Raw genomic sequence first — 13750 nt, forward strand, 5'->3', positions numbered from 1 at the left:
ACAGTAAATAGTGCAAAGAGAGAAAAAATACTGAGGTAGTGTTCATTGTTCATTCATAAATCTGATGGCGGTGGGGAAGGAGGGGGAGAAACATTGAGTGTGTGTCTTCAGGTTCCTGTATCTTCTCCTTGTTCATAGCAATAGGAAGAGACATGTCCTGGGTGATGGGGGTCCTTACTGATGGATGCCACCTTTTGAAGGTAAGCTGGAAGCTGGGAAGAATAGTGTCCATGATGGAGCTAGTTGAGTTTGCAACTTCCTGCAGCTTTTTCCTATCCTGTACAGTGGTCCCTCCCTACCAGACTCTGATGCAACCAGCTTTTCCACTTCTGACCCCTCGATGAAGATTCGTGTGTATTCCCTTACTAAAGTCCACAATCAATTCTTTGGTCTTACTGACCATGAACACAAGGTTTTTGCTGCAACACCACTCAATCAGCTGATCTACCTCACTCCTGTTCATCACCTTGTCAGCATCTGAAATTATGCCAACAATAGTTGTGGCACTGGCAAATTTACAGACGGTGTTCGAGCTGTGCTTAGCCACATAACCATGGGTGTAGGGAAAGCAGAGCAGTGGGCAAAGCATGCATCCTTGAGATGCACCAGTGTTGATTAACACATGCTAACTTGAGTGCATTTATAAGTTACATTGTCAGTCAGTTCTATTTATCATAAATTACTATGATTGCACATTGCACATTTAAACGGAGACGTAACATAAAGATTTTTACTCCTCATGTATGTGAAGGGTGTAAGAAATAAAGTCAACTCAATTCAATTCAATTGATGGTCAGTGAGGAGGAGATGTTATTTCTAATCCGCACAGACTGTGGTTTCCCAATGAGGAAGGCTACAATCTATTTGAAGAGGGAGGTACAGAGGCCCAGGTTTTGGAGCCCGTTGATTAGAACTGAAGGTATGATTGTGTTAAATGCTGAGTTGTAGTCAATAAGCAGCAGCCTGACGTAAGCCAGGTGATCCGTGGCTGAGGGGAGAGCCAGTGAAATTTAAATTGCTGTAGACGTATTGAGGCGAGTGGCAAATTGCAACAGGTTCAGGTCTTTGCTTAGGCAGAAGTTGGTTCTAGCCATGATCAACCTCCCAAAGCACTTCATCACAGTTGCTGTGAGTGCCACTGTGTAACAGTCGTTGAAGCATTCACCTTGCTCTTCTAGGGCACTATCGACCTTTTGAAGCAGTTGGGAACCTCCAACTTCAGCAGTGAGAGACTGAAGATGTTCTTCGACATTCTTACCAGTTGGGTGGCACTAGAACCCTGCCAGGTACACCATCAGAGCCTAACATCTTGTGAGAGCTCACCTTCTCGAAACATATTCTGACGACAGCCTCTAAGACAGAAGTCACAGGGTCACCAGGTGCTGCAGGGATTCACGAGGGTGTGGTTTTTATTCTCCCTTTCAAAGCATCTGTAAAAGGCATTGAGCTCATCTGGGAGTGAAACATCACAGCCATTTATGATGTTAGGTTTAATGGCCAGCAAATCCTGGTAGAGCTAACGTGCATTCTATTCCATTCTAACCTCAAATGAAATTGGTTCTTCATCCTTAAAATTGGCTTCTGTAGGTTATACCTAGCCTTCTTGTAGAGTCTGGATCACTGGTCTTGAATGCCATAGATGTACCCCTCAGCATACTATGAATCTCCTGGTTTATCCACGGCTTTTGGTTTAGATATGTCTGGTATGTTCTTGAAGGCACACACTCACCCACACAGATCTTGATGAAGTCAGTGACAATTGCAGCATATTCATTCTAACTCAAAAATAAATTCCTGAATATTGTCCGGTCCAATGACTCAAAGCAGTCCTGTAAGTGTTCCTCCTCCTCACCTGACATAGCTTCTTGTTCCTCACCACTGGTACTGCAGTCTTTAATCTCTGTTTATAAACTAAAGTAGAAGTACAGCCAGGTGATCAGATTTTCCAAGGTGTGGGTATGGGATGGCATGGTAAGCATTCTTGATGATGGTCTAAGAGTGGTCAAGTGTATTGGCTTCTCTGATTCCACAGATGATATGTTGGTGATAGTTGTTCAGAGACTTCTTTAAGCTGGTTTGGTCGAAATCTCCCGCAATGATAGGGGAGGCATCAGGGTGTGCAGTTTTGGGTCTGCTGATTATGTTGCTCAGCTCCACTGCATTCGTGATGTTGGCCCAAGGTGAAATGTACACCACTACCAGGATGATGTGAAAAATTCCTTTAGCAGATAAAATGAATGACATTTGACAGCCGAATGCTCCAGGTGAGATGAGCTGGACTGCCATGTTTTGGCAACACAATGAGTTAAACATAGATCATACTCTACCTCTGCCTTTAAAAGACTTAGCTGTCCTGTTTTTGTGGAGAATGGTGAGGCCATCAGGCTGCAGTGCTGCATTAAAAATTTCCGGTGTGAACCATGTTTCCATAAAGCAGAGTACACAGCAGTGCCTGGTACCCTTTTGGAACTGCAATCTTGCTCTGAGGTCTTCAATGGTATTTTCCACAGACTGTACATTTGCCAGCAGGGTAGTCGGGAATGCAAGGCTTAAAGCCTCTGCATTTCAATTGTACCTGTAAACCAGCATGGCATCCTCATTTCCATTTTTCTTAAAGGAGAATGGCACTTGCATCCAGATTTTGCCATCCATTTCTGTTGATTTTAAGTATCGATAGACTTTTCGAAATGTCTTAAAAAGATACTGCTTACTGAATTACCCATTGTTGTGACTGTGGATCTCAGCTATAGTATTCCTAAATTGGTATATTTGATTATTCCTATCAAAGCCGCATGCATAAAATTGCCAGTTAATGGTGCCATCTTACTGGAAGATTTAATCAGCCAATCATGTGGCAGCAACTCAATACATAAAAACAGGCTGACATGGTTATGATGTTCAGTTGTTGTTCAGACCAAACATCAGAGTGGGAAGAAATGTGATCTAAGTGCCTTTGACCATGAAATTGTTGTTGGTGCCAGATGGAGTTTACAGAGAATGGTGGAAAAAAACAAAAAACAACATCCAGTGAGTGGCAGTTCCATGGGTTAAAAAACCCTGTTAATGAGAGAGGTCAGAGGAGAATTGGCCAGACTGGTTCAAGATGACAGGAAAGTGACAGTAATTCAAAAAACCTTACATTACAACAGTGGTGTTCAAAAGAGCTTCTCTGAATGCATAACACATCAAACCTTGAAGTGATTGGGCTATATCAGCAGGAGACCATGAACATACACTCAATGGCCATTTTATTAGATATAAGGATATACCTAACAAAGTAACCATTTTATTATAGTGTAAACTATACAGCATGCAGATTGCCAATATAAAACTATTGTACCCTATGAGAAAAAACAGTTTTTGACTGGAAACCAAGCATCAGAGTAATAAAACCAGAAACTGTCAAAAGAACTTTGTCGAAAATGTGAAAACTTGTTAAAATCTACCATGCTTCATATAATAATAATGTGCCACAATTTAATCCGCTCAATAAAGAGTGAACTGCAGGGTAAACATGCACAAAAACTTTCTCAAAAATAACAAATACATAACATACAATAAAAAAATCAAAAGAATAAAACAAATGTTTTTCCATAGTCCTTTTAAATCTCACTTTGTAATAACCATGACCTGCAAGCAATATAGTATCTGCATAAAGTATCTCATTCAAAATTCATTACATATTTCACTTGTCATAAAACAATTAAGTAGTGCATCACAATAAATATATGACAACAATTCTAAATATCACTTTATTATATGACAGCATTTAATTCCAAATTGACTGGTATTGACGCTTAGAATGGTTAAAGAGTGGTGGGAGTGTGGGAAACAGAAAATAAAATGATGATCATGTCATCTGAGGTTCTCCTCCCAGTTAGGGGCTGGAGTGTGCAATTTTGTTTTTACTTTTATGATCTCTAGTGAGAAAATGTTCCACCATTTCTTTGATATCTGCAGAAAAATCCTACATAATGAACAATTCCACAGCGACCTTCATCTCTTGTGTGATTCTTCACAACGAACACTGTCAATAGTTGTCTCTCTAATATCAACATTAGAGTATAATGTTTATTCCATATATCCAACTGTAGTATCATTGAAATTTTTGTCGAGCGTAGTGATATCTTACAATGGATGCTTGATGCCAGTGAGAAATTCCACTGTTCAACAACAACAACTTGCATTTATGTAACATGATAAAACATCCTAAAGTGCTGCACAGGGATATCATAAAAGAACATGTAATCAGCAAGTAACTTTAGGAGTCAGTGGGCAAGGTAAGTAGGGCTTTTTCAAAGAGTTAAGCCTCAAGAAACATTTCAAAGGAGTAAATACAAGTGGAAAACCAGAAGAGGTTTAGGGAATTTGGGTACTTTGGACCAAAGAAACTAGGCACAAGATAAACAGTACTGTAGTGAAATACACTTATTGGCCACTTTATTAGGTACCTCCTCTACCTAATAAAGTGGCCATTAAGTGTATGTTCATGGTCTTCCATCCACTTCAAGGTTTGAAATGTTGTGTGTTCAGAGATGCTCTTTTGTACTCCACTGTTGTAACATACTGTTATTTCAGCTACTGTCACCTTCCTGTCAGCATGAACCAGTCTGGTCATTCTCCTCTGACCTTTCTCATTAACAAAGCAATTTTCCTCCAAAGAACTGCCACTCACTGAATGCTTTTTGCTTTTCACACCATCCTCTGTAAGCTCGAGAGACTGTTGTGCATGAAATTCTAAGATATCAGCAGTTTCTGAGAGACTCAAACCATCTCATCTGGCACCAACAATCATCCCATGGTCAAAGTCAGTAAGATAACATTTCTTCCCCAGCTGAACCTCTTGACCATGTCTGCATGCTTTCATGCATTGAGTCACTGCCACACATGATTGGCTGTTAGAAATTTGTGTTAATGAGCAAGTGTATAGCTGTACCTAATAAAGTTGCCATTGAGTGTATTTAAAATGGGAATGCTCAAATGCATGGAACTGAAGAGTACAGATGTCTTGAAGAGCTGTTGGAATGGAAAAACTTAAGGATAGGAATACAAAAACTGGGTCAAGAAACAAGTAATGTGGGCCAATTTACACATATATGATAGATGAACGGCATAAATAGAACCAGGATTCAGGAGAAAGTATTTTGGATTAGCTTGAAATTATGGAAGAGGCAAAATGGAGTAATCCACTCCAGCATGAAACTAAGTTTCAAGATCATTTGAGCTGAGACTGGGTGAAGTTATATGATGTTACAGTGGTGAAACCCCAGATGTCTTAGCAAAAACATGGATATTTGTTTTCTATACTTTCCTCAGGTCAAGCAAGACACCAAGGTTACAAAACATAGAATTCACTGTGCCTCAAACTTATACTAATGGAGGTTTTGCAAGGTCAACAAAAATCCCAGTGGACAAGTTCAGACCATATCCTATACTGCAAAGTCCATGTGATGTTCTATCTGTAAGCCTTAAGCTTTTCACATTGGTAAATGCTGAAACCAGCAATGCCAAATAAATAAATTGCAAGTTAATGATTTAAAATCATAAACTGCATGTGTCCACACATAACATATCATTGAAGGACTTATCATTCAACAAATATTTTGATTTTTACAATTCTGCATTTTATATTTCTAAATTTTATATATTGCTTCTCCAAAGTTGTCATGATGGACATTTCATCAATTCTCTTTCCTCTTTGTCCACCTCTATAAAACTAGTTTAATGAGGAACATAATTACATTGGTGTTTTATTATCTCACCATGTATGTTCAATCTTTTTTGAGACAACAAGTATATGATTGCCCAGATGGCTAGCAATTTATTAATTTAGCATTTCTACTTTCAGTATATTTTGTTCAATCATCTTGTGGTCAGCACCAGTTTGGTCGTCTGCATTTTAATTAATTCCTTTTTTGAACATTATCAATTTAACAGACTATAACTAGAATTACAGGTATGTGCAAGGATTATTAATGTCTATTTCTCCCTATCTCTGCAAACATATCCATTCTTATAATGTTCTCTTCTGAGATAACCTTTTTATTATTGGTTTGAATTGCTGCACTGTTGATGACTGGCACAACCACTGACTCTGCCATGGAGTTTGGCCGCCCCTGAGGGTGGGCAGCTCAAGAGGGCCAGTAATCATGCTCAGGAGTATGCACGTGGCATCCACGTTCCAGGAAAGAAGATTACAATTTAGATTGACACTGCAAAAATGCAGTATTAATTTAGTATTAAGTTATTGCTTCTGAGCTGCAATATCAACATTAGCTTTTAAATTGAGAGTTATAGTTAGCGGTCCTGTCGGCCTAGCTTTCATTATTTTTCATTTTGTTCTGTATAGTTCTTATTAAAACTCAGTGAACCGTTCATTCTGCTGCTGTGTCCCTCAGTACTTGGGCTATCACCAAACACTGTGTCAGCAAGACTCGATCATTAAACTGGATCCAGTGGAGAAAGAACAGCTGGTCTCAGGCCTGAATTTCATTGGGACAGAAGTTAAAGTCATTGGAGGCTGAGTTGGCAGAAGTGACTTCCGCAGTGCAACAACTACGCACAGAGTGGCAAGCCAAGATTAAACTGAAGTTCGTTGGTCAGGTAGAGGAAAAATTAAGGTCAGTGGAGTCCCGGTTTGTCAGAAAGGCTTGTGCAGTGTGAAAACTATCTTCAGAGTGGCAAGGCCAGTCCAAGCAAAAAGAACAGGTCTCAGCACTTGCAGCGATGGCTGAGCAGCCAGACAGCCAGAATCAGCCACAATTAAGCAGACTTCAGCCAGCACAGTCCCACTCCCAGCATTTACCACATACTCCACTTTAACAATCTCATCAGACTAATGCCCCAATTCCCTTGGCATTTTACAGATCAAAACCACGGCAGATACTCCGATAACCCCAATAAACGCAGGAACTTTATTACCAAGTTCAGTCAAGTCAGTTTGGTGATGATCTGTGTAAACCCTACCTAGCCTGTTCAACACTGTAGAGAACAAGGTTCCCCTACAGCCGAGTCCTTCCAACAATTCATAGTTAAGTTCAAGAGAGTGTTTGATCTTCCAGTGTGGGTTCAGAAGGCTGCCCACTGACTCCTGACCCTGTGCAAAGGGAAAGTGACAATGAGGGACTACGCAGTAAAGTTCCACACACTTGCAACAGGGATGGGGTGGACTGAGAGATCCTTCGGTGCTGGATTGGGAGGGGTGTGGCCCAGAGGCACTTTGTTAGGTTCCAGCTCATGTCATCCTGAATGTGCCTCTCATCCGAGACTTCCAGCGGGCACAGGTCTCTGGCGTCTCAGGAGCAGCGCACGGGGGGTTGGTGGAGGAGGGGGCCTTGTCACAACCATGGATTCTGCTGCAGAATCTGGGCACCCTCGCAGGTGGGCAGCTGAAAGGGGTCAGCAATTACACTTGTGAGTGTGCACATTCCAGGCAATTAGGGTTTCTTTGTGGTCGTATTTAATTCCTTTCCTTTTGTTACAGTCTTGTCAAGTCTTGACCATGTTCTGGGACAGCAGATTCTAATTTAGATTGACTCTGCAAAGCAGCAGTGTTAGTTCAGTATTTAGTTACAGCTTCCAAGCCGCAGTGTCAGCGTTAACTTTTAGTTTGAGAGTTTTAGTTAGCGGCCCTGTTGGCCTAGTGTTTATTATTTTTCCTTTTGTTCTGTACAGTTCTTATTAAAACTCAGTGAACTGTTCATTCTGCTGCCGTGTCTCTCCCCCCTCAGCACTTGGGCTATCACCTAACACAGAGTCAGTGACAATATCTTCAGCTGTCACAGGCCTAAATTCTGGAATTACGTACCTAATCCTCCCTGGTTCATTACTGCTCTTTCCTTTTCTAAAAAAAAGGCCCTTAAATCTTGCCTCTTTGACCTTGCCTTTGATTTCTGTGCTTCAAAGTATTCAAAGTTTAACTGTTGTTTGATTAGGGAATTAAGTAGAATGAAGTTAATTCGAGGCTTCACTTTCTAACTGTTCAGCACTCAGTGACCAGATTTCTTTCACTCGTTTTATGATTGTTTTATGGAAGTTATTAAATATGTAATCAAATGAGTGATGCATACTTAACGTGCCTGTAGAATAACAGACCAAATGTGTTTACTGGATGGTGGATTTTATTCTATAGATTTATAAATCAACCAAAGGAAGTGAGGAAAAGAATACATAGAGGAAGCGAAAAAGTTGCTCTATAGTTTAGGGTATAAAGATGAGTAACAGAGAACAGCACGCCCTGGGCCTAAGAAAGAAACTGAAAACAAGCAACAAAACACTGACTTTACCATAAACACAAGAGAATCTACAGATGCTGGATGACGCACGCAACTGCAACTGTACTAAATTAGCTGGTATGATCACAAGTATCACAGCTTTTAGGTAAATGCAGTGTTAAAGTAGCCTCATTTAGAGATAAATTATTCAAACACTTTCACTGTATAGAACAGTAGATGCTTGGTTTGGGTTAGACAACAAATTTACTGTCAGTTGGCAATGAACAATGAAACTAGTGTCTGAATAATCCAGTCAAACCCAAAGTTACAATGCTAACTTTGGAAATGATGTGTTTATTGTCAATTGTAAGTACTATTTTATATACAGCATTATATAGTTAATTTAATTCATCACTAAATTTATTTCTAGCATTATTTGCTGTTGATAGTGATGCTACTAGACACAGTGCTTTGAATAGCTTTTGTACATTGTTAAAATATATGTAAAAACCATAATTTTGAAGTAGGAAAAATCCCAAAATATTTATCACCACCTGCAAACAGGTTAAACAGAATGAACATTATATGGCAACTCTAACATTAGCATTCTGTGCGAAGGATTGCAAAACAGGTGAGGACACTTTGGAATTGTATGATCTGTTTCTTCGGTAGATTATTTGGCCACATTGAAACAATCTATCGTTAAAGAGCACAAACACAAAATATACAATAATCTGCACTAGGTAGTTAAAAGAAACCTTTTGGTTTCCCTTAATTATCCTCACAAAGCATTTGTCTTGGTAGAAGAAACAGAAGTGAGCATATTACAGGTCGATCTTCACTAATCTGGCACCATTGGGACTTGAGGAGTGCCGGATTAGTGAAAATGCCGAATTACAGAAGGATCACATTAAGCATAATCAGTGCCGGATTATCGAAGGAACCGGAATACAGGTGGTCGGATTAGTGAAGGTCGACCTGTATTAACAAATAAATATACAGGTTTCCCCCGCCATCCGAAAGTAGAGTGTAACACCTTTACGAGCTCTTTTAGGCTTTTCCGATACCTTAGAACTCATCTTGCTAACGGATGCTCAAAATAAATCAAGATAAAGCACAGATGCTCACAGGCATGTGTTTAAGCAATGCTGGCTAGAATGTAGTTCCGGGGGAGGAGCTTGGATGCTCGGGGGCGCGCGCTGCATTTTCTCACGCGCTGCCTTTTTTCGTAACAGTAAAAACACCTGTTAGCGAAAACTGGTAACTAATGTAGGTCTTTCGTAACAGTGAGGTTTTGTAAAGCGAACCTTCGAAAAGCAGGGGACACCTGTAGTAGAAATTTGTTCCAAAACCTGAAATCTTTACATAAATTATAGACTATAAGAGTACAAGCAAACCCCAAATCAGGGGTTCCCTACCTTTTGTATACCATGGACCCGTACCATTTACTGAGGGCCATGTTGGGAACCCCTGCCGTAAATGATGATGTTTCTGGGATATGCACTGATTTAAAGCCAAATACGTTAACATAGCAGAAGAAGGAATGATCAAAATGCTTCTTATTTTGCATCAGAAATCAATCTTTTAGTGACTAATTATTGAATTACACTACTAGAGGCTGCAGTAGGCCGGAAGTGTGGCCATTGACGCCTGACCGTGATCCAAGCCAGGTGCAATGGGCTGCCAGAGGCAAACAGGCCTGAAGCCCAATCTCTATGACACCTGACAGCACTTTGAGAGATTTTAAATGTCTCTCATAATCACTTAAAAAAATAAATGTTGCATGATTTGAAAAGAGTAAAAGTTAAGAAATACTATTCTGAATTAAAACATTAAATACTAATGAATAATTACAACATTAAAAGAAAGTAAATCTGAAGGCACTTACCTGTAAATACATCCATTCCCCTCCCACTAGGCTAGTAATTCTATTCAAATGAATGGGATCACTACCTCTATGTCATCCTTCCATGGTGTAAAGCTGATGCTGGTTGCAAAGTGCATTTACACCCTCTCCTTACCAGATAATTGATCACGGGTCAATGGAAAGTTGAGCAAAGGAGCAGATATTCAGATGTGCTGCCATCTGACAACCAGCTGATCTTGGGCTTCTACATCTGGTGTGCAAGACCACAGAATCTGCAGAGATGTGAATGCCTGATCCTTTCAGAGTTGCAAGTTACCAGTCAGCACAATTTCAGCTATTGAAAGACTAATGATATAATTTTATCTGTATACAATCCCACATCAGTTTGTCTCTAGTTAAGTATTAATCAGCCCCTAGGCAGCGATATGTAAGTGTGCTCTAGTGTCTGGATAGCCTGAGCACTTTTAAAGCTTCTTATTTATTGTCAAGGGAAGTCCACCAACAACCTGCTCATCTTCAGTTACACTCCGGACCACGGCGCAGAACTCCTTTATTACTTACCTCAAAGTGCCAAGCTGTTGTATCTACGACCTGTCAACTTTGTGTTCCAAAAGGTCAGCACATGAATTGTGAACATTTTATAAAGTAAAACGAAATCAAATGTAGGTTAATTGCAAATCTAACTCCTGCAAATACACCTGTACATATCTCGAATATATTACCACTTAAGTCCAGTAAATATAAACAGACTAGGGAGGCGCTAAGATTCTGTACATAATGCATAACTATTACGGCACAATTTTAGATTTGAAAATATTCGACTAGTGAAAACACAATGCAGAGAACTCCTTTCATCTCTTATGGATCGATTATGTGTACACATAGGGGCTGAAAGAAAATGATTAACGACCCTGGGACAAGATTATCATCGGTAAACATGACAGGGCTATCGGAACACTCATTGTGCAAAGAATACCTTGTCCAAAGAGATAACGATCGAATTCGGTTAAACGAACTATTACAACGAACGCATGCAGATCTTATGAAATGCAGCGGCCTTTGGGCTGGAGCATCAAGAAAACACTGACAGCAAGAGATGTAAGAGGCAGTGCGTCCCAGTTGATAAATTATATATTGCACGGTCTGCAGCCTGCAACTGGGCAATGGTGTTCAGTTAATGTGATTATTATAGAATCTCGAATATATTTGCAAGGCATTTATCGGATAAATTGATACCCAAGTTGATGCGAAGTTCAGTCGAAAGAAAATTCAAGTACTCACAGCGTCACCGTTTTGCTGGGCAGGAGGCTGGGTTGCAAAGTTTCTAACAACTCTCCACGACTGCACACCACTTTTATTCGGATAATTTGCCTGCTGGGTCCCTTCGATCGCTCGCTGGTGCAACTACAACTATCTATGATCAAGTCAGGGCAGTTTCTGTTGGCGGCTAAGATTCCAAATAATCCGGCTATTAACTGCATCAAATACAAAAATTTCATCGTGGATCAGTTGATGTCCTTAATACTGATCTAATATCCTCTGAATGGCTCATATCTCAGTGCTTCCAGGAACAGCAGGTTAGTGACCATTCCGGCCGCTTTCTTCGCTGACAGTCTGCAAAGTTGACAGATCTCGTTTAATGACTTTCCTTTGCCAGCAGTTCGCTTTTCGCCAACTGTTGATGCAAAAGTTGCTGGCTCCCGGCTCGGGAAATGCAGCGCGGTTCACATTACTGGCGTTGTTCCGGAGTTTTGATGTGTGTCACTCGATTAGACAGGAGAACATTAACACGATTTCCCGCACAACTTCTCGGAGCAGTAATGACAACGCTACATTTGCCCAAAAGTTCACGCCTTGATTTTTGTTGCTATAGCGCAGCTGGCTAGACTCAACCCATCTTTCAAATATGTTTTCCTCACGCGAAGCATGTTACATTTCTCCAATGACTGCGGGCCTAATGAGCTGTTTATTTCCTGGTGCCGAGCATGAAGACCTTTCCTCACAGAACTTCCCGGCAGAGCCAGAGTTAGCCGGCCAACAGGTCTGAGCAGCGCGACGGCGCGCAGCAGATCCAGATGTGCGCAGACCTCCCCATCAGCAGAGCTGTCAATGTCCTGACGCGCCGGGGGAGCAGTGGCCGCGAGTCCGCCCCGCCGCCCAGCGCTCCCCACCCCAGCCGGCCTGCCTTAAAGTTATAGAACACCTTTCACTCGGCTCATTGTGGGGAGACCAGGAACCAAGTCGGCTGGAGCGTGCGATGGTTCACTGGCGGGACCGCGTTTCCTTAGGCGCCGTTTGCTCCCAGCTCCAGTAACGTTCGCCCAGTATAGTTCATCAGCCAGACTGGAAAGCGCCCCAGTGCACAAACGGAAACTTTGTGTGTGTGTCTGTGTGTGCGCGGGGAGACATGCTGCGATTCACGTGACTACGTGAGAAAGGATACGACCAAAATTGCTGACCTATGCCTGTGTTTGTACCGTTACTTTAACGATCTGTCAAGTGGAATTCACTGGAAACGGGCCTCGCATTCCTGTTTAAAAATAAACACATCTCCACATGTTTAAGTGAGCTTTAACATCCACCGCTGTATGCATTTACATTTTTTAATGTTTTCAAAATGTTGGTGACCTTTAGTATGGAAACCTGCCTTATAACTTAAATCCTGAACACTGGGCGTGGCATACTTAGGAAAGAAACTGGAAGAATCTAGATGATGTACTAAACACGTAGCATTGATGGTCAGTGCGAAGCCTATGCACTTTTCGTCTATTTTGGCTAAGATTGAGGGAACCGCAGCAAACTTGGACTTGGTACATCAGAAGACCCATGAAACTGTAACAGCAGTACTATGTTCGCTAATTTTCGTGATTGTTAACGGGCTCTTATTAACAAATTAGTTGTAACCAATGGTGCAGTGTAACCAAATGAAATGAACGTTTTAGCACTTGGGAAGCATCTGCAGAATAGTTTACACATTACAGTTTACTAGCCACCAGGAGTTGCGCAGGCAACCTATTTTCTTTGCAGGGTTTTAAATATTTTCATGTCCATCAATAATTTAGTCGCAAACGTTTCTTTCTCAACTAGGATCACTGTAACAGATGGACTTATTATTGAGACTTTGCACTAATTGCCCACCTGTTTCCTTTATTATGTCTGTATAACAAAGTTCAAGAATACTTCTGTAAATGTTCAGGATGTTCTAAGGTTGTGAAATGCGTTTGCTTTAAGTGTCTGTTTAAAATCATATCAATAGCCCAGAGAATCTAGACTAAAGTCTACTGTTAGAAGTATCAGATTTTAATTGGGATGCAGCTTCACATCTAAAGTGGACTCCCAAGACATTGTTTGAAAATAAGAGCAAGGAACTCTATCTATGGCAGTACTACAAAAATTAGATTAACGTGTGATCTCATTGCTTCTCACTATTGTACATAAATATCTTTCCATTCCTGATGAAGGGTCTCTGCCCGAAACGGCGACTGTTTTCTCTTTCCCATAGATGATGAGTTCTTTCAGCATATTGTGTGTGTTGTTTTGGATTTGCAGATTTTTGTATGTTTGTGGTACATAAATATCTGTTGGGTTTGCTAACATCACAACAGGTACTGCACCTCAATTCAATGCATACAACTTGCCTTGAGATAATCTTGAAAAGCAATATAAGGCT

At 40.8% G+C, this 13750-nt stretch overlaps 1 protein-coding gene across 2 annotated transcripts in view; it reads right to left on the reverse strand.

Annotated features, from left to right (window-relative positions):
* Positions 1 to 12440, reverse strand: part of LOC140185754 (adhesion G protein-coupled receptor A1) — a 550512-nt gene extending 538072 nt beyond the window's left edge. For both annotated transcript variants that reach the window (XM_072239373.1, XM_072239372.1), the window contains exon 1: positions 11362 to 12440. In XM_072239373.1, the coding sequence (XP_072095474.1) occupies positions 11362 to 11579 (218 nt within the window). In that variant the 5' untranslated portion in view covers positions 11580 to 12440. The remainder of the gene's footprint in view (positions 1 to 11361) is intronic.
* Between the last annotated feature and the right edge of the window lie 1310 nt (positions 12441 to 13750).

This window comes from Mobula birostris, chromosome 21, assembly GCF_030028105.1.
Source record: "Mobula birostris isolate sMobBir1 chromosome 21, sMobBir1.hap1, whole genome shotgun sequence".
Classification (NCBI taxonomy): Eukaryota; Metazoa; Chordata; class Chondrichthyes; order Myliobatiformes; family Myliobatidae; genus Mobula; species Mobula birostris.